This window comes from Cornus florida, unplaced genomic scaffold (assembly GCF_030987335.1).
Source record: "Cornus florida cultivar Cherokee Brave unplaced genomic scaffold, ASM3098733v1 CherokeeBrave_3.0.0_Hap2_Chr02, whole genome shotgun sequence".
Lineage (NCBI taxonomy): Eukaryota > Viridiplantae > Streptophyta > Magnoliopsida > Cornales > Cornaceae > Cornus > Cornus florida.
In genome coordinates, this window is record NW_026775572.1 from 38,425,529 (window position 1) to 38,444,244 (window position 18,716).

The 18,716-nt window shown below is 33.8% G+C and overlaps 1 protein-coding gene and 1 long non-coding RNA gene across 8 annotated transcripts; one reads left to right on the forward strand and one right to left on the reverse strand.

Moving 5' to 3' along the window:
* Window positions 1-226: 226 nt before the first annotated feature.
* On the forward strand, window positions 227-5,493 carry LOC132294736 (endoplasmin homolog). Of its 4 annotated transcripts, XM_059792705.1 has the most exons (6): window positions 227-669; window positions 1,415-1,479; window positions 1,603-1,716; window positions 1,867-1,993; window positions 2,079-2,217; window positions 5,279-5,493. In XM_059792705.1, exons 3-6 carry the CDS (start codon window positions 1,662-1,664, stop codon window positions 5,309-5,311), a joined length of 354 nt encoding a protein of 117 aa, XP_059648688.1. In that variant the 5' UTR covers window positions 227-669; window positions 1,415-1,479; window positions 1,603-1,661; the 3' UTR covers window positions 5,312-5,493. The 4 variants fall into 4 exon arrangements, with proteins under 4 accessions (XP_059648688.1, XP_059648689.1, XP_059648691.1 ...); XM_059792706.1 differs by lacking the exon at window positions 1,415-1,479; XM_059792707.1 differs by lacking the exon at window positions 227-669 and having other exon boundaries at window positions 676-1,479.
* Window positions 5,494-10,963: 5,470 nt separating this feature from the next.
* On the reverse strand, window positions 10,964-18,121 carry LOC132294737 (uncharacterized). Of its 4 annotated transcripts, none has more exons than XR_009478188.1 (6): window positions 17,952-18,121; window positions 17,681-17,862; window positions 12,854-12,917; window positions 12,029-12,187; window positions 11,782-11,904; window positions 10,964-11,696 (listed from the first exon to the last, which is right to left on the reverse strand). It is a non-coding gene; the product is annotated as an uncharacterized LOC132294737 (long non-coding RNA). The 4 variants fall into 4 exon arrangements; XR_009478187.1 differs by having other exon boundaries at window positions 10,964-11,241; window positions 11,629-11,696; window positions 17,681-18,121; XR_009478185.1 differs by having other exon boundaries at window positions 17,681-18,121.
* Window positions 18,122-18,716: the final 595 nt, after the last annotated feature.

Sequence of the window (18,716 nt, forward strand, 5' to 3'; positions counted from 1 at the left end):
TATAAATGGGGTTAGGGCACCATATTTACTTAGAAGCTGAGTCAAAGTCCCATAATTTTCCTAAAATGAGTTTGACCCAAAAGCTGAGGTGGCACATGGATTTTTACTGTTTAAAATTTGTGGTACTTAAAATGCCCTTCCCCTTTTTTCTGTGTTGCCTAAAATGCCCTTTCTCCATATTTTAATATATTGACCTAATTGCAGCCCTAGCATTCGTTCAGTGCAGCCCTCTCTCTCTCTCCGCCTCTGTAAAATCTAAAAGAGAAGAAAGCTTCTCAAAAACCCTAGTTGCTTCTTTACTATTGGTGATTCCACCCATCCCCTAACTAGGAACTGTAACAGCAGAACAACAAAGACTGCCATATCCTTGGCTGTAGTCGAATCGAGAGGGGGTACAAGTACGCCGGTGCTTTTCTTTGGTTATCCCAGCTATTGAGCTGGACTGATTGACACTGCTTTACTCCCCGGTCTTTCTTTCTCTCCGAAGGCTTCAACGAGAAAAGAGGGGTTAAACTTGGCCCGGAGAAAGTCAGGCTAGCAACTCCCAAATAAGATGCCCTCTCTCTCCCCGTCTCTGTAACCCAGCCGTAGCGGTATCCCCACTTCTCAAGTTTAGATTTCTACTATTCTTCTAACTCTCAACTTATTTCCTTCATAGCCTCCCTTCAGGTTCGTCTTTCTCTCTCTCTCTCTCACACACACACACAAACATATTGTTCTTAATCTCACTGCATAACTAGCTCTTACGATTTTAATTTTTTGTTTAATTTAAAGTAACTGTTATGCTTTTATTATTACAATAAGCTTATGTACACTCATTTTGCTGTTGATGGTACTATTCATGCATCATTAAGAATTTATTGGCAAAAGAAGGACAATTGAGAATCAATTTAGTGCTATCTAAAACGTAATGGAATTATTTGTTCCCATGGAATCCAAATGTCCCCATTCCTTTCCATGATTATATAGTATTGTCATTCTCATCATTTTATCAGTTAAGATAAAATTCCCATATTGGGAAACAAGAATAAAAGATGCATATTGCATCATTAATAAAGCATGCATAGACTTGAAACTTGAATGGCAACCAGTTTAGATGGAGGCCAAACACAAGTTCATGGTGATATATATATGTGTGTGTGCGCATATATGAAATTTCAATGTCAATTTATAATTCCCTTGACAAAACCCCACATTTAATAGTACATGACCTGTAATATGTGAACACAGAAGTGTTGCCTTCTGACAAGAACAGAAGGTGCTAAACACACATCACCATACACATAAAAGGTGAATCTTGTTATATTTGAATATTTGAATATCCTATCCTTGTTGTAGAGACTTAAGTAGCGAAGAAAGTATAAAATAATAATAATAAAAAAGTGTCACTCACTTCTTATTTTGCATTATATAGTATGGGTGAAATCCAGTATAGAGTCAACAAGTGTTTGACACAGTAATACCAAGCTTGAGATCCAGGTTAGTAAGGGATGGTTTTAGTATTGTACTTGTAGTCTGAACTTTCAATTAATATTAAATAATGGTGCTTTTAATGGTTTGAAAGAGTATTAAAATGTTAAGCTTATAATTTGGTAAATACAGATCAAATTGGACAAAGAAAAGAAAATTATTAGGCTGGCCGTGATAAAGGGATAGGTACGATGAAAGAGGATTTGATTAAGAACTTGGGAACCATAGCCAAATCTGGAACATCAGGTATCTTTATTTGTTTATTTATTTTTGATAAATTTAGGTATCTTTATTTTGTAAAGGATGAATGTATTCCAATTACAACATTGACTTTTCTTCTTTCCTTTGTGGGATTGAGGAATGATGGGCATTGATTAAATTTACTTTTCTATACAGCTTTTGTGGAGAAAATGCAAACAAGTGGAGACCTTAATCTCATTGGTCAGTTTGATGTTGGGTTCTACTCAGTATATCTTATTGCTGACTATGTTGAAGTTGTTAACAAACATAATGATGAAAAACAGTATGTCCCTTTGGGTCATTTCATTTTCAAGCAATTGTTATTATCTTATGGTAGAAATATGATGTTTATTTAATTATTTCCTCAGGTATGTATGGGAATCAAAGGCTGATGGAGCATTTGCTATTTCTGAGGATGTTTGGAATAAGCCACTTGGTTGTGGAACTGAAATCCGATTGCATCTTAGAGAAGAAGCCGGGGAGTACTTGGAGGAGATCAAATTAAAGGTGTGTAAACTAGAAATGTATGATGGATGATAATTTTCAGTTGGTTTTTAGATTAGTACCTTTGTTTTTAGATTATAATGATTTAAATGAATAAATGATGTTATAATAAATCAAGTAGTAATTTATCAAAAAGATAATTCAATTAGCCCCAATTGGATTGATGAAGAATTAAGTGGATGTTATTAAGCATGGAAAAGTCAAATGTTGTGAAATACGAAAAATGAGGATAGTCTGAAGAATAATGTTCTAGCAAACCTCACGAAGCCATTATTCCATCTTCCAGCAATCCTCACTCTGCTAAATCCTCTTCCACTGGTTTTGTTTCCAATTCAAAATCTTTCATCCCAGTCAAATCCATAGCTACCAAGGTCATCTCCGAACCCATTCTCTCTAAATCAACCATTATCTCTACCAAACAAATTCTTAGCACCAAAACATATCTTTCTTATTTCACTAATGAGATCTAATAATAAAAATGGTTATGGAAGAGTCAAGTCATTAGAGAAACTTATTTGCTTTTGTTAAAATAATTGTTAGCACCATAATTGAGAAGATCTATTACCAATCAATAGAAACTGTCCATGATACTGGAACAATCATAGCTCTGTCCTCCAGTGTCTTTTTTATCGCTATGTCCATGATACTGGAACAATCATACCCAATCCATTTTTTTTTTCTACTCTCTCTCCCAGATGTTTCGGGCATAATTTTATTTGAGAGGAAGACTTGAACACACAAACACACCTAATCGAGGAAACTTAAATCCTAAATATAGCAGTCTAGATCAAGGATCGAGTATCACATAATATCAAGAGAGGGATTCAACCTTACTTATCAAAAAAACAAAAGAAAAGAAAAAAAAAAGAAAAGAGAGGGATTCAAAACAAGTGTTTTTATTTATTTATTTATTGAGGTACAAGATATTCAAAACATAATTTCAATACAGCATCATTTTCCTTATCCTACCTAATAAAGGTAGCAAGCAAGGGAAGGTAAAATTGCATCTTGACGACATTAATATTATGTGTGTATATTATTGAAATATATATGTAGTATAAAATAACTTCTATATAGAAATTTATATATTTTATCGCTATGTCCTCCGGTGTATTAATTTTTTGTTTTTGTTTTGTGTCTATGTGTGTGTTCGTGTCCGTGTCCGTGTCCTGTGTCAATATCCATGCATTTTAGCAAACCAATCTTGAGAAGCTCCTTTTACTTATAGGGGTAGCTAGTTTATTCCAACCTGAAACCCGTCTTCTAGATGTACAAATTGAAGCTTTTGCCTGATAACAAAGCCCCCAAAAGACTCCCAATCTCATCATCCATGGCCAAAATTGAAAAGCCTTCCTACAGTGAAGAAAATAGAAAAGCTGATAAGGATAGTGAAGAATAAGAGAGGAAGCCTTTGGTCTGAAAATAAGAAACGCTTTAGTTGAATCTTCTCATTTCTTCATTCAAAATAAGAGAGGAAGCCTTGAGTGGAGCATTTGTGTGAAAATGGTATTACAAAATTCCCTAAGAAGTACATATTGCCCATTTCAGACCGACCCTAAGAAGGAAAACTATACCAGTCTCAGCTTAATCTCAAGTTTCCCATCATTGATTTTGCTAAATTACAAGGTCCAAACCGGTCCCAAGTCCTCAAGTCCCTCGCCCATGCTTGTGAACAATATGGATTCCAAATAACAAAAAACTAAAAAAGCCATAATATGTAATTAGAATGGTGGAAAAAATTTGGGGTTCGAGTTGAGTCCAGCCCAACTCGAATATGTTTGGATTTTGACAAAATCTAACCCGAACATAAACCTGATTTGTGAATCTAAAGCCTCAATTTTAAAATTTCTAAGTTGGGCTTAGGTTGGGCTGGGTTAGCTAGCCCAAGTTATAGCCCTAGGTATAAGGGTTATAATTACTTATAGCGCATAATACGTTTTGATATGTCGTCTCTTCTATTATTGTGCAAGCATTTGAGCCTAGTCTCGTTTCATCTAGTGCATTGCTATTGATTGATGTGATCAATTGTGAGTAGCTATCAATTATAAATGTCTAGACACCATCTCATTACTAGGTGGTTGGAATAGGAGGATGAGTCACGCTTATGGTGGGGTTAGTGTTTTCCTAAAACCAGTTGTGGAATGGACAATTGATAGGAATCACTTGATTTCATAGCTTATTATAAGAAGTTGACCTATTTTGTAGTGAGAAACTAGATATTCTCTTCCTAGAATTGTTTCATTCATCAAAGACAGTAGACAAGCTAGAACTTCATAATTATGTGACCTTAATTAATGAAAGAGGATTTTGTTTTGGACCACAAAAAAATGTCGGTTCGTCATTTTAAATTTAATTTAATTTGACAACTGTATTAGAAAATTAAAAGAAACCAAAAACTATCTTGGTATGGATGATGGCTTTAGGATACTGTTGAAGAAAATACTAAAAAAAAAAAACTGTGTTGGTGTAGGAGTGATCCCGAAGTAGGGTTATGAAAGAAATTAAAGGCTCAAAAGGTGATGTTTAACTTGTTAATCTTGAAATATAGTTGCAGGTTCTTTGTCCAATTCTTTTATGATCCTGTTTTCTTACCCTTTGCTGAAAATATCCTATATTGGATCTTGGTTCCCTTTACTATTTAGTTTATTACTGCTTACATATCTTGTTCACTGATAATCAAGTTAAATTATACCTGTAGTTGAGAATCCAATATAATTAATTAGTCTCTCTAGGTGTATACCAAAATTTACATGAAAATACAAAACGGGTCACGGGGATTTAGACCTCCATTACCCAATTTAGGGTTTGATTATTAATTGTATGGGAAAGCAGTATTGTTTATCAGGAGTAGGTGGAATTAAGTTGCCAAATGCCCAAATTAATTGGTCTCTCTTGTCTTGATTTTGTTTATTTATGTATGTTATTTTGTTCGTACTTTTTGGTAGTAGTTTCTTCGCTACATTTTGTTTGTCAATGATGATGATATCTATTTGATTCATAAATGACAATCTTGTTCTTTCCCTTTTGTGATTAGCATACTGAATTTGAGACTTGTGTGATGCAGTTACTTGCTAAGATTTTGTACCATGGACAATGAGGTGGTTTTTTGACAAGTGCAGACTGAAACTCAAGTGCTAGAAGGTTTATAAATTTGCTAAATAGAAGTGCTAGGAAATTGATGATATTCTTGACAAATGGATTTAGTTCCTGTTTTGGAACATTGATGAATGGTGAATTGTTTTGGAACATTAGTAAATGATGAATTTTTTAATTGTAGAATGAATTTTTTTTTTGTAGTGATAGGTAGACACCATTCATGCACAACTTGAAAAAATGATGGATGAAATAATTTAAAGATTATCCAAATGATATAAATAATTTATAGAAGGAAAGCTATTTAAAAAAGAAATTAACATTACAATAGTTTTATTAAAATAAAAACATTAGATGAGTAAATTGCACTTACAAATAGGGATGCCAATACTCTGCCTCATAACATCAAACACTAAGGCTTTTTCTTGATGATGTGACCATACCTCTTTATCTGCCATGGTCTAAGGTTGTTTTACATTATTTGGCTTTTTGTTCAATCACATGGCTAGTCACAGAATAGGACTCTTACTGAAAAAATCAGCTCTTGTAGATACACAAAACCAACCCACTTTCTCATCTTATCATCACATGGCTAAAGTTAAAAATAGTGGTGCTAAGTGTATAAACACGTGAACTATTATGCAAGACACCCCTATAATGCCAAAGAGAGAGAGAGGTGTAAGTCCCTTTTGTCAAATTATCACATGGGTAAAATTCATTCACATGTCTATGAATTGGGCTTTGTAAGTAGACATATGGCATATGCACAAAACCATAACATTAGCACTAGTAAATCTCAAGTACTGAGTTTTTTTTAGCAATAACGGGGAAGTGGAATTCATAAAAATACTGCATAAAATTAGTAAATATTCATACATTTCATATAAATACTGCATAAAATTAAACTCAACTACTAAGTTTTTTTTAAGTTTTTTTGAGCAATAACGGGGAGGTGGAATCACAAAGTCATCATCCCCTAGATCTGAATAATCTAATGACTCTGAATCAACTAATAAGTCTGGATTATTAGTGATGGCTTGAATAACTTCAGTTGGATCCTTATGCATTTTCTTTGCAATGGAAATGCTCTCATTCCTGCAACATCTAACATATAGATTTTTTAATAGCTTTGATTAAATATGAGAAAAAATAAAGATGCTACATAATCAAAGTGCACTTAGAAATCTATTTAAAAAAGAAATTAACATTATAATAGTTTTGTTAAAATAAAAACATTAGATGAGTAAATTGCACTTACAAATAGGGATGCCAATACTCTGCCTCATGACAACAATGCCACTATTTATAACTTTTTCAAACACTAAGGATTTTTCTTGATGATGTGACCATACCTCTTTATCTGCTATGGTCTAAAGCTGTTTTACAATATTTGGCTTTTTGTTCAATCACATGGCTAGTCACAAAATAGGATTCTCACTGAAAAAATCAGCTCTTGTAGATACACAAAACCAACCCACTTTCTCATCTTATCATCACATGGCTAAAGTTAAAAATAGTGGTGCTAGGTGTATAAACACGAGAACTATTATGAAGACACCCCTATCATGCCAAAGAGAGAGATGTGTAAGTTCCTTTTGTTAAATCATGATATGGGTAAAATTCATTCACATGTCTATGAATTGGGCTTTGTAAGTAGACATATGGCATATGCACAAAACCATAACATTAGCACTAATAAATCTCAGTTGTTGATGTATGGACCGAAAGTATATAGAGCGAAAGTACTCGTTAAGAGATGCGTGGATTGAAAGTAGTTGTTTTACATTCTCAATCGTTCTCAAAACTATTCCATTTTTAACTCCTCATATCGATGGTTCATTTTTTTATGTAACACTAACCTGGCATATAATCGTTATCCCCTCCATCGAGATTTGGTGTGTATTTATTTTTCAATGTGTTCAAGTGTGTATTTATTTTTCCTTCAATAAATGTTTTGATTATGTTTCTACAAATGTACCCTGTATTTATTTTGCTATTATTTGGCTTCTATTCATTATAGCATTATAAGCTATTCCATTTTTAACTCCTCATATTTGAAACTATTCCATTTTTAACTCCTCACGACTTCGTGAGGCCATGAGACCCCTCCAACGTATAGGAATTTGCTGCTTGCCATTGTCTTCAACCAGCAAATGTTCTTCCTTCATATATAATAAAATACTATGAAATCTCCTCACTATATATAATAAGATACTAGGAAATTTTTGAACTCTCGTGAATTGTCTTCCATAAATTCATGCCAACCCTTGTAAAAATATTTTGTGTTGTTAACCTCTCTCACTTCAACCCGCCACAATTTGCTTGCATAACTCCTAATTATAGACTTGGAAGGTAAAACTCTATCAAATTGCTTAAGGAATGCTGGTGGAAGTTGCAGTCGTTGAGAGCTCCATTCCGGGAGAAAAACTTTAAAGAACTAAGGACACTAATCAGGTAAGGAGAACTTTTTGCAAAGTACTATTCCATAATGGAACTGGCTTAAAAGCAGCTTTTTTACCTATCAGGTAGAGAATAATTGTTTTTAAGATATCTTGTAGAATAAAAATAAATAAATAAATAAATAAAATAAAATAAATTAGCAAAGAAACAATGTTTCAAGTGATGTTGGAGTATATTTTGTACTATTCATTCCCTCAAGTTAGCTAAATTGGAATAAAGTTTGTACTCTTTATGGCACTAATGGATTTATTTATGGATGTAATGTGCAACTTAATTAGCGGTGTGGGGTGTAATACCATTTTCAATTGCAAAAATAAGTCCATTTTGTGAAGGTACCATTTTTTTTTTCCAAAGGTAACACGTTTTGGAACTAAAGGTCTCACTTTTTGGCGTCCAGGTACCATGTTTTCTAAATACTCGCGTAACTAGCATGGAGAATATTTTGTATTATTTATGGCCCTAATGGAGCTATTTATGGATGTCATGTGCAACTTAATTATAGGTGTGGTGTATAATTTTTTTTTTCAATTGCAAAAATAAGTCCCTTTTTTGGAGTCTAGGCATTGCGGGATTTTCTAAACACTCGCTTAGCTAAGTTGAAAAATATTTTGTGTTATTTATGGTGCTAATGGAGCTGTTTATGGATGTAATGTACAACTTAATTAGCGGTGTGGGGTGTAATACCATTTTCAATTACAAAAATAAGTCCCTTTTGCAAAGGTACCACTTTTTTTCCCAAAGGTACCACGTTTTTGAACTGAAGGTACTACTTTTTGGTGTCAAGGTACCACGTTTTCTCTAAACACTTATTCATGGCGCTAATGGAGCTATTTATTGATGTAATGTGCAACTTAATTAGCGATGTGGGGTGTAATACCATTTTTAATTGCAAAAATAAGTCTCTTTTGCAAAAGTACCACTTTTTTCCCAAAGTTATCACGTTTTTGAACTGAAGGTACCACTTTTTGGCGTCAAGGTACCACGTTTTCTCTAAACACTTATTTATGGCGCTAATGGAGCTATTTATGGATGTAATGTGCAACTTAATTAGCGGTGTGGGGTGTAATACTATTTTCAATTGCAAAAATAAGTCCCTTTTGCAAAGTTACCACTTTTATCCCAAAGGTACCATGTTTTTGAACTGAATGTACCACTTTTTGGCGTCAAGGTACCACGTTTTCTCTAAACACTTATTCATGGTGCTAATGGAGCTATTTATGGATGTAATGTGCAACTTAATTAGCGGTGTGGGGTGTAATACCATTTTCAATTGCAAAAGTAAGTCCCTTTCGCAAAGATACCACTTTTTTCCCAAAGGTACCACGTTTTTGAACTGAAGGTACCACTTTTTGGCGTCAAGGTACCACGTTTTCTCTAAACACTTATTCATGGTGCTAATGAAGTTGTTTATGGATGTAATGTGCAACTTAATTAGCGGTGTGGGGTGTAATACCATTTTCAATTGCAAAAATAAGTCCCTTTTGCAAAGGTATCACTTTTTTCCCAAACGTACCACGTTTTTGAACTGAAGGTACCACTTTTTAGCGTCAAGGAACCACGTTTTCTCTAAACACTTATTCATGGCGCTAATGGAGCTGTTTATGGATGTAATGCACAATTTAATTAGCGTTGTGGGGTGTAATACCATTTTCAATTGCAAAAATAAGTCCCTTTTGCGAAGGTACCACTTTTTTCCCAAAGGTACCACGTTTTTGAACTGAAGGTACCACTTTTTGGCGTCAAGGTACCACGTTTTCTCTAAACACTTATTTATGGTGCTAATTGAGCTGTTTATGGATTTAATGTGCAACTTAATTGGTGGTGTGGGGTGTAATACCATTTTCAATTGCAAAAATAAGTCTTTTTTGCGAATATACCACTTTTTTCCCAAAGGTACCATGTTTTCGAACTGAAGGTACCACTTTTTAGAGTCAAGGTACCACGTTTTCTCTAAACACTTATTCATGGTGCTAATGGAGCTGTTTATGGATGTAATGTGCAACTTAATTAGTGGTGTGGGGTGTAATACCATTTTCAATTACAAAAATAAGTCCTTTTTGCGAAGGTACCACTTTTTTTCCAAAGGTACCACGTTTTTGAACTGAATGTACCAATTTTTGGTGTCAAGGTACCACGTTTTCTAAACACTTATTCATGGGGCTAATGCAGTTGTTTATGGATATAATGTGCAACTTAATTATCGGTGTGGCGTGTAATACTATTTCAATTGCAAAAATAAGTCCCTTTTGCGAAGGTACTACTTTTTTCCCAAAGGTACCACGTTTTTGAACTGAATATACCACTTTTTGGCATCAAGGTACCACGTTTTCTTTAAACACTTATTCATGGTGCTAATGCAGCTGTTTATGGATGTAATGTGCAATTTAATTAGCGGTGTGGGGTGTAATGCTATTTTCAATTGCAAAAATAAGTCCCTTTTGCGAAGGTACCACTTTTTTCCCAAAGGTACCACGTTTTTGAACTGAAGGTACCACTTTTTGGCATCAAGGTACCACGTTTTCTCTAAACACTTATTCATGGTGCTAATGCAGCTGTTTATGGATGTAATGTGCAATTTAATTAGCGGTGTGGGGTGTAATACCATTCTCAATTGCAAAAATAAGTTCTTAGCGTCAAGGTACCATTTTTATCCCAAAGGTACCACGTTTTTGAACTAAAGGTACTACTGTTTGGCGTCAAGGTACCACGTTTTCTAAACACTCGCTTAACTAGCTTGGAGAATATTTTGTGTTATTCATGGTGCTAATGGAGCTGTTTATGGATGTAATATGCAACTTAATCACATTACACATATATGTTTATTGAGATAGTGTGTTATTTCTTTGACAACTATTGAGATTAAATTATCCATTTATCGACAACATGGAACCAAGGAAACAACAGGCCAATTTTTCATTCATTAAACTTCTTCAATTTTAAACTCGATCAAATTTGAAATTAGTACATTAATATAATAGTGAAAGAAAATTCAGTGAGACCCTAATATAATAAACCATACAATACTAATTCATAAAAACCCAAAAGAATAACTTCATTTGATTCTATCTAAGGTAGATACCAGTATAATAAGCCATACAATAGTTGCAAAAACATACCAACCTAATCCACAATCAAAAGTTGCAAAGCTACTCTTCTTTAACACTTAAAAAATAGCTAACACCAACAGATTGCAAAATATATGCAAAAAAATTGACACTATTTAACATTACAAATGTCCCATATCCCACATCATTTCAAGTACTTTTTAGAAAATTCAACGATCCTCCTATCCCACTTCCTCTAGCTTTCAATTGGGCAAATATAGGTATGTATTTCCTTGTTCTGTGGTAAACCAATTTGTTGCCCTTATCCTTTGTGTGGTCCTAGTGAGAGTCCTTTTGTTTGTGTATTTAATGGACATGCATTCTTTTTGTCTTTGTGTAGTTGGAACAAATAACCATTTTATCTCTGTGACTGTCACATGCAATAAAAATTAAAGTATTAAGGCATTGTATAATAATAATAAGAAACAAAAGCAATATAAAAACAGACAATTTGAAACTTTGAATAATAATAATAATTTTAAAAAGAATCATCAAAATTAAAAAAGAATTTATAATTTGCCCAACACCTTGCAATTAACCTCATTATCCAACTTAGCAGTACTGCTTTTAAAACATGTTTGAACAATTACATAATAATTTTGAGTTTACTTAAGAGGTTGAATATTTCCATTGGAGCTCTTGACAAATATATCACATGAAAAAATGCAACTGAACATTGAGCTATAGTACTAACAACTTAGTTATACTAAGAAATTGTTGTACAGCAAAAAATTATATTAGAAGTCGAGGAAATTACATCTTATACGCCTTGATGGATTAAGATGGAGATAGTGAGGTTCCTTGAGGTAAATGGTACCGTGTTGGCTGATGGAGGTAATGTTAGAGTCATCAAAATAAAAATAAATAAATAAATAAATTACTAACCACAAGTAAACTGATGGAAGCTTACTTGAAATCAACGTGCTTAACCACATGTATAAAGTGCTTCATTCTTTACAAAATTTTTCATTTTGTTATTGTCATCTAAAAGCAAATTTGAAGCAATAATAGCATGTAACTTGTCAACGTCCACCTGTACATTAAACCAGGTAATTTCTTTTCATGAGTATAGGATATGGAAACAGACTTCATGCGTGAATACATATAAGTGTAAATAAATAGGAATCTAGTGTTGCAGAAACTATATATTTACTCACCTTCTTGAGAAGACTTTGGATTTCACTGACAGAAAGGCTGACATCAGCAAAAACAATGGTCCCCAATTTCCTCTTCTCAGCACTTGTCACTAAATAACCACCCTTTGCAATAGTTCTTAGTTGTTCCAACACTTGTTTAACAACAAACTCAAACAGAACCTGGAAAGATAAATATTGTGCAGAAGCTATGTTGATCACCACAAGCCAGTTACAAGAACTCCAATTACCAAAAAGACATTTCCTCCATTTCTCGCTTTGGCAGAAAGGAGGCAAGGAACTGAAGTACTTAAATAATAGTTTGTAGGTGTGTAAATATGTTACACTATGTTAAATGGACCTAGAAACCTGTGTTGGGTATATATATGTATCCACGCATTAGACGTGTCAAATATCCAAATAGTGGACACAACTAAATATTCATATTGTATACTATTTTTTTTTTTTAAAGATGTTTTCATGCAACATTGTGTCCATTCACTCATTTTAAAGGTAATAATATAATAAAATTGAATTAGTAGATATGCTTTTCAAGTGCATGTCCAACAAAAAGTGTCGGACACATATCCCATACCCATGTCCGAGTATCGTGTGTCCGACATGGGTGCTTCACTAGTTTTGAAGAGTCCATTTAACATAGGTGTTAGAAGCGCCACATAAAAATGATATTAACTTAAGTGGATTTTGACGATGGTCAGGTGAGTGCACATAAAATCAAACTACTGATCTAATACGGAAGGTAAATTGAAGGCGATATGGAGCTATTAAACACAAACGTTATATATTTACCTGTATAGAATTAAGATATTAAGCATTGCCAAATAGAACCTCTCGTAATTGATTCTCCCATTTAGCCCAGTCCTTGATATATGATCCTTTGGTGGAATCCAACCTAGGTTCAGAATTGGAAGGAGAATAGTAAGAACTTCTCACCACTAATAATTGGAAAAGTAAAATTGATGACCATAAAAGTAATCCTAAGACAAAAGGTTAGAGGCTATAAATAACCACTATCAAACATAATCACAGCACCAAGTCACTATTTCAATTCCGCTACAATCTTGGATGCTAACCATTAGAACATCAATCAACTAAAGATGGAAACATCCTTCCACAAGAAATGAAGAACAAAAAAAGTAGCACCAATTGTAACATCATTATAAATATGTTTGTGTTTGTAATATTATTTTAGGTAAGTAGTATGCAGAGCTGATTTACTTGTTTCTTACATTGCTATAGACAATCTATAAGATACATCAACTAATTAAATTTTCCAAAATATTATTACAGAAAAAAATCCAAAGTTCCAAAAACACAGCATTTGAGAACAGGTTGTACATTTTTTTTTTCCCACAACAAATACATAAAGTTTAGGTGTGACCCATAATCCTATCACTAAAGATCATGTATCCAATTTTGAAAGAGTAACCAGTTTTTATAATACGAAAAGGTGAGAGGTAGAGGCAGAACTCCTTTAACAACAATGAGGAGAAGCCCAAGTCTCAAGCATAATGCCAATCATGAATTTTTCAGTTCATATAAGCATGATAGCAAAAAATAAGGGGAGAATGCAAATATATGAGAAGAAGTATCCAACAATTTGCTTCAACATTCGAGAAACAATCTTAGTTTTGCAATATTGGGAAAATTTAGAGACTACTAGACCATAAAACCACAAAGGAAACCCCGACTCCAGCTATTAATCAAAGATTGGGTTGCATTTATGAGTAGCCCTAGTCTTATCCATAGCAGCTTCCACAATATTGGGCTTATAAACCCAATGGGCAGGATATTGGTTTGATTGTTAGACATATTGAACACCAAATCAATCAACATTGACATATAAATCATGTTTTGGAAGCCAAACATCTTGTAAGAGCGAAAAGACTATTGACTCAAAGGTTTACTTATCTCTAGATAATTGCTTAAACTATCTGTCTTATTTGACAGTCGCTGCATTATAGATAATTGCTAAAACTATCTGTCTTTTTTGACAGTCGCTGCATTGTTAGAAAGTTTCTGATTTCACACACACACACACACACATGCACGCACGTATACACACACCCACCCACACGCACGCGCGCGCGCACATTATTTTTTCATTAGTGGACAAATTAAAGTTTTTGATCCACACATACACACACACACATAGTATTTTTCCATTAGTGGACAAATTAAAGTTTTTGATCTTTATGTTGTCTTTGAAGTTTTTGGCATCCTTTTTTTTGTCCACTTCTTGTTGACACCACACACACACACACTATTTTTCCATTAGTGGACAAATTAAAGTTTTTAATCTTTATGTTGTCTTTGAAGTTTTTGGCATCCTTTTTTTTGTCCACCTCTTGTTGTCTTTGAAGTTGTAAGTTATGTGGTTGGAACATAATCTTCTTGTTGAGTTTGCTGAAATCCATGTGCCACCTCAGCTTTTGGCTCAAAATCATTTTAGGCAAACTATGGGACTTTGACTCAGCCTCTTAGTAAATATGGTGCCCTAACCCCATTTATATGTAATAATCCTTATCATATTTAACTTTAGAGATTCCAAAGATTTTTGTTTTCCCTTCCTGAAAAGCCTGTCAATTCAGTTTTCGAAACATATGTTTTTTTTTTAGTTTAGGATTTTGATTGTTTTTGATGAATTTGCATCAAGTATTCATGTACTTGATCTTTCCCTTTTTATCTTTTTTGGTACATCAGGAAATGGATATATTGTGTCTTATTTCTGTTTGTTGTTTGTATAATGGAAATTTACTCTTTTGGTTTGGATCTTAAGAGACGTTTGGACTCGTAAACAAAAAAATTCTGCTAAAGTGTATTTGGTCTTAAACTAAGGAGATGACATTTGTGTAAATGACTTGAGTAGTTATATGGAACTCACTTTTCCAGTTGGTAAAATTGACAAGAATATTATTCAGAATTATAAAAATAAATTTCCTATACTTTTTTGACATCCATAGCAAAGAATATCTCTTGGTTGATTTATTTAAGTGTTTATTAGGATTTATTTTTTACAATTGAAGTAGTATATCATACGTGTACTGCTCATAGATGTTCATTGGGGATGGAGCAAAACTTGTTCGTGATGCTTTTCAGCTTACGAAGGAGAAATCTCCTTGCATTATTTTTATAGATGAAATTGATGCTATAGGCACAAAGCGGTTTGACAGGTATGCCATATCTCTATTTTATGTGTAATTTTCTAATCTGCCTTGGCAATTTTCTGAATCTTGGTGTAGTGGATTTTGGATTGAATACTTAAGAAGTTCCGTCATAATGTGACTAATTGATTGTAAATTGTTTCTTTCAATGCAGTGAAGTCAGTAGGAATAGGGAAGTCCAACGGACAATGTTAGAGTTACTCAATCAGCTTGATGGATTTAATAGTGATGAACGGATAAAGGTCTTTATATTTGCCTTTAATTAAACACACTTTTAGTTTTCTGGTCACACGTTCAGGCAATTGTGAGCATTTAGAAGGTTTTGAATTCAATAATTAGCAGAGTTTTATTTGGTCCCCACATTTTTGGCATGGAGATTGTATCTTCAGAACTTCTTACTTTGTTGAAGGGTCAGATATAATTTTGGGCTATGGTTTCTACATTTTGAGTGTCTTCAGATTATAGTTTTCCTCACCGGCTGAGTCATAGCAGACTCATCTGTGCCCGTGTCTATGAACCATGCTTCAGATGCCACCAACAAATAGCTACTTCACTAATAAAATTTCAGTTAACTTAAATTATTATCTGAGTTAGTAATTCAGTATTTCATAATCTCATGAATTGCAGGTAACAAATACAGCTGATATTTTGGATCCTGTACTCATGCGTTCTGGTCGATTGATAAACTTATTATTAGGCAAGGTAGGTTAGGTGACATGACTAGGACATTGGGGACCGACAGTAACACTGCTTGAGTGAGGCAATGTGTATATTTTGGTCATTTATATTTATTTATGTACGTAATTTGGACATTTTCGTTAGACTTTTTCTCAAATATCACCAATTCCATTATAATCTAAAAATATTTGTGTAGTTCAGAATGAACTACAGATGACCTAGGCGAATATTCTGGAATTGTAGTAGCTTTAGTCAATGTAGGAGGTGTGGAGGTTTGGATTGGTGAGACATGATATTTAATGTGGTAGAAGAACCGTGTTTTGAGGCATAAATGAATTAATCATTTGTTGGCTCTCTATGTTTTTTAACATTCCTTCTATAAGAATTTATTACTCTTCTGTTATGCTACTTGGTATCCATATGTGTTATAATTTGCAACCACAAAAACTGAAATCTAATTCTTTTCATCATTGTTCATATTTCATCTCCCTTTTCCAATAAAAATTATTTCTAATGAAATGAATTTATTCTTTGTTTTTTGTATCTCAGAAGAAGAGGTCCTTTCAGCTCCTCTAAAATTGGTGTACAGCAAACTAATCTTGCAATTAGCCCATTGATTATTTAAGTTAAATAATCTTAATTTAATTCTATTATTGTTGCCTAAGCAAGTCATAGCTAACTGTGTTTCTGTTCTTTATTGCAGATTCACAAGGAAACTTTTGGTTACAGTCGTAGAGGAGTGGGACAATCATGTGCTTGTCATTGACAAAGTTTGCCCCCCTAATTGGAAGGTTTGATGTTCAACTTAACTATATAAAATTCCCAGTTTCCTTACTGTACTCTCTTTATTTTAGACTATAGACTCCGTTTCTCTTAAGTGAATGACTTAAGTATAATTCTTTATAACCTGAGCTACATTCTGCATTGATTCATAATTTTTTCCTCCTAGACCTTTTATATCTTTCTTGGAGAATTTCCATAGTGGATATGGTAATACTATTATTTGTAGAAGTAGGCTACTTCTTCCAACTGAGAATTACTATGTCAAACACTTATTGACTCTATACTGGATTTCACCCATACTATATAATGCAAAATAAGAAGTGAGTGACACTTTTTTTATTATTATTATTTTATACTTTCTTACTACTTAAGTCTCTACAACAAGGATAGGATATTCAAATATAACAAGATTCACCTTTTATGTGTATGGTGATGTGTGTTTAGCACCTTCTGTTCATGTCAGAAGGCAACACTTCTGTGTTCACATATTACAGGTCATGCACTATTAAAGGTGGGGTTTTGTCAAGGGAATTATAAATTGACATTGAAATTTCATATATGCACACACACACATATATATCACCATGAACTTGTGTTTGGCCTCCATCTAAACTGGTTGCCATTCAAGTTTCAAGTCTATACATGCTTTATTAATGATGAAATATGCATCTTTTATTCTTGTTTCCTAATATGGGAATTTTATTTTAACTGATAAAATGATGAGAATGACAATACTATATAATCATGGAAAGGAATGGGGACATTTGGACTCCATGGGAACAAATAATTCCATTACGTTTTAGATAGCACTAAATTGATTCTCAATTGTCCTTCTTTTGCCAATAAATTCTTAATGATGCATGAATAGTACCATCAACAACAAAATGAGTTTACATAAGCTTATTGTAATAATAAAAGCATAACAGTTACTTTAAATTAAACAAAAAATTAAAATCGTAAGAGCTAGTTATGCAGTGAGATTGAGAACAATATGTTTGTGTGTGTGTGTGGGAGAGAGAGAGAGACGAACCTGAAGGGAGGCCATGAAGGAAATAAGTTAAGAGTTAGAAGAATAGTAGAAATCTGAACTTGAGAAGTGGGGATGCCGCTACGGCTGGGTTACAGAGACGGGGAAAGAGATGGCATCTTATTTGGGCGTTGCTAGCCTGACTTTCTCTGGGCCAAGATTAACCCCTCTTTTCTCGTTGAAGCCTTCAGAGAGAAAGAAAGACCAGGGAGTGAAGCAGTGTCAATTAGTCTAGCTCGATAGCTGGGATAGCCAAAGAAAAGCACTGGCGTACCTGTACCCACTCTCGATTCGACTGATGCGGCCAAGGATCGGGCAGTCTTGGTTGTTCCGCTGTTACAGTTCCTAGCTAGGGGATGGGTGGAATCACCAATAGTAAAGAAGCAACTAGGGTTTTTGAGAAGCTTTCTTCTCTTTTAGATTTTACAGAGGCGGAGAGAGAGAGAGGGCTGCATTGAACGAATGCTAGGGCTGCAATTAGGTTAATATATTAAAATATGGAGAAAGGGCATTTTAGCCAACATAGAAAAAAAGGGGAAGGGTATTTTAGGCACCACAAGTTCTAAACAGTAAAAATCCATGTGCCACCTCAGCTTTTGGGTCAAACTCATTTTAGGGAAACTATGGGACTTTGACTCAGCCTCTAAGTAAATATGGTGCCCTAACCCCATTTATATGTAATAATCCCATTTATTTATTTATATTTTTATTGTAATATTTGTAGGAATGGATTATGTAATATAGGACATTTCAAGCATTCTCCCACTAACAACAACCAATTCTCTAATGACATCAGCTGCATAAACACACACTCTACACACTGGCATTATGGAATTTAGTGCTTACGGTCATCTTTGAACCTAACCCCAAAAGTGGTCTAAACATGTCAACTTCAAAGCTTTTTGGTGTTCCCATTATTAACTTCATTGCCTCATCAAACATTTCCAACAATTGTAACAGAAAGTTCCAAACAAAAACAATAACTGTTGAATTTGAAGAATAGCTGACATGATATCTTAAATAATAGTGAAAAATGAAA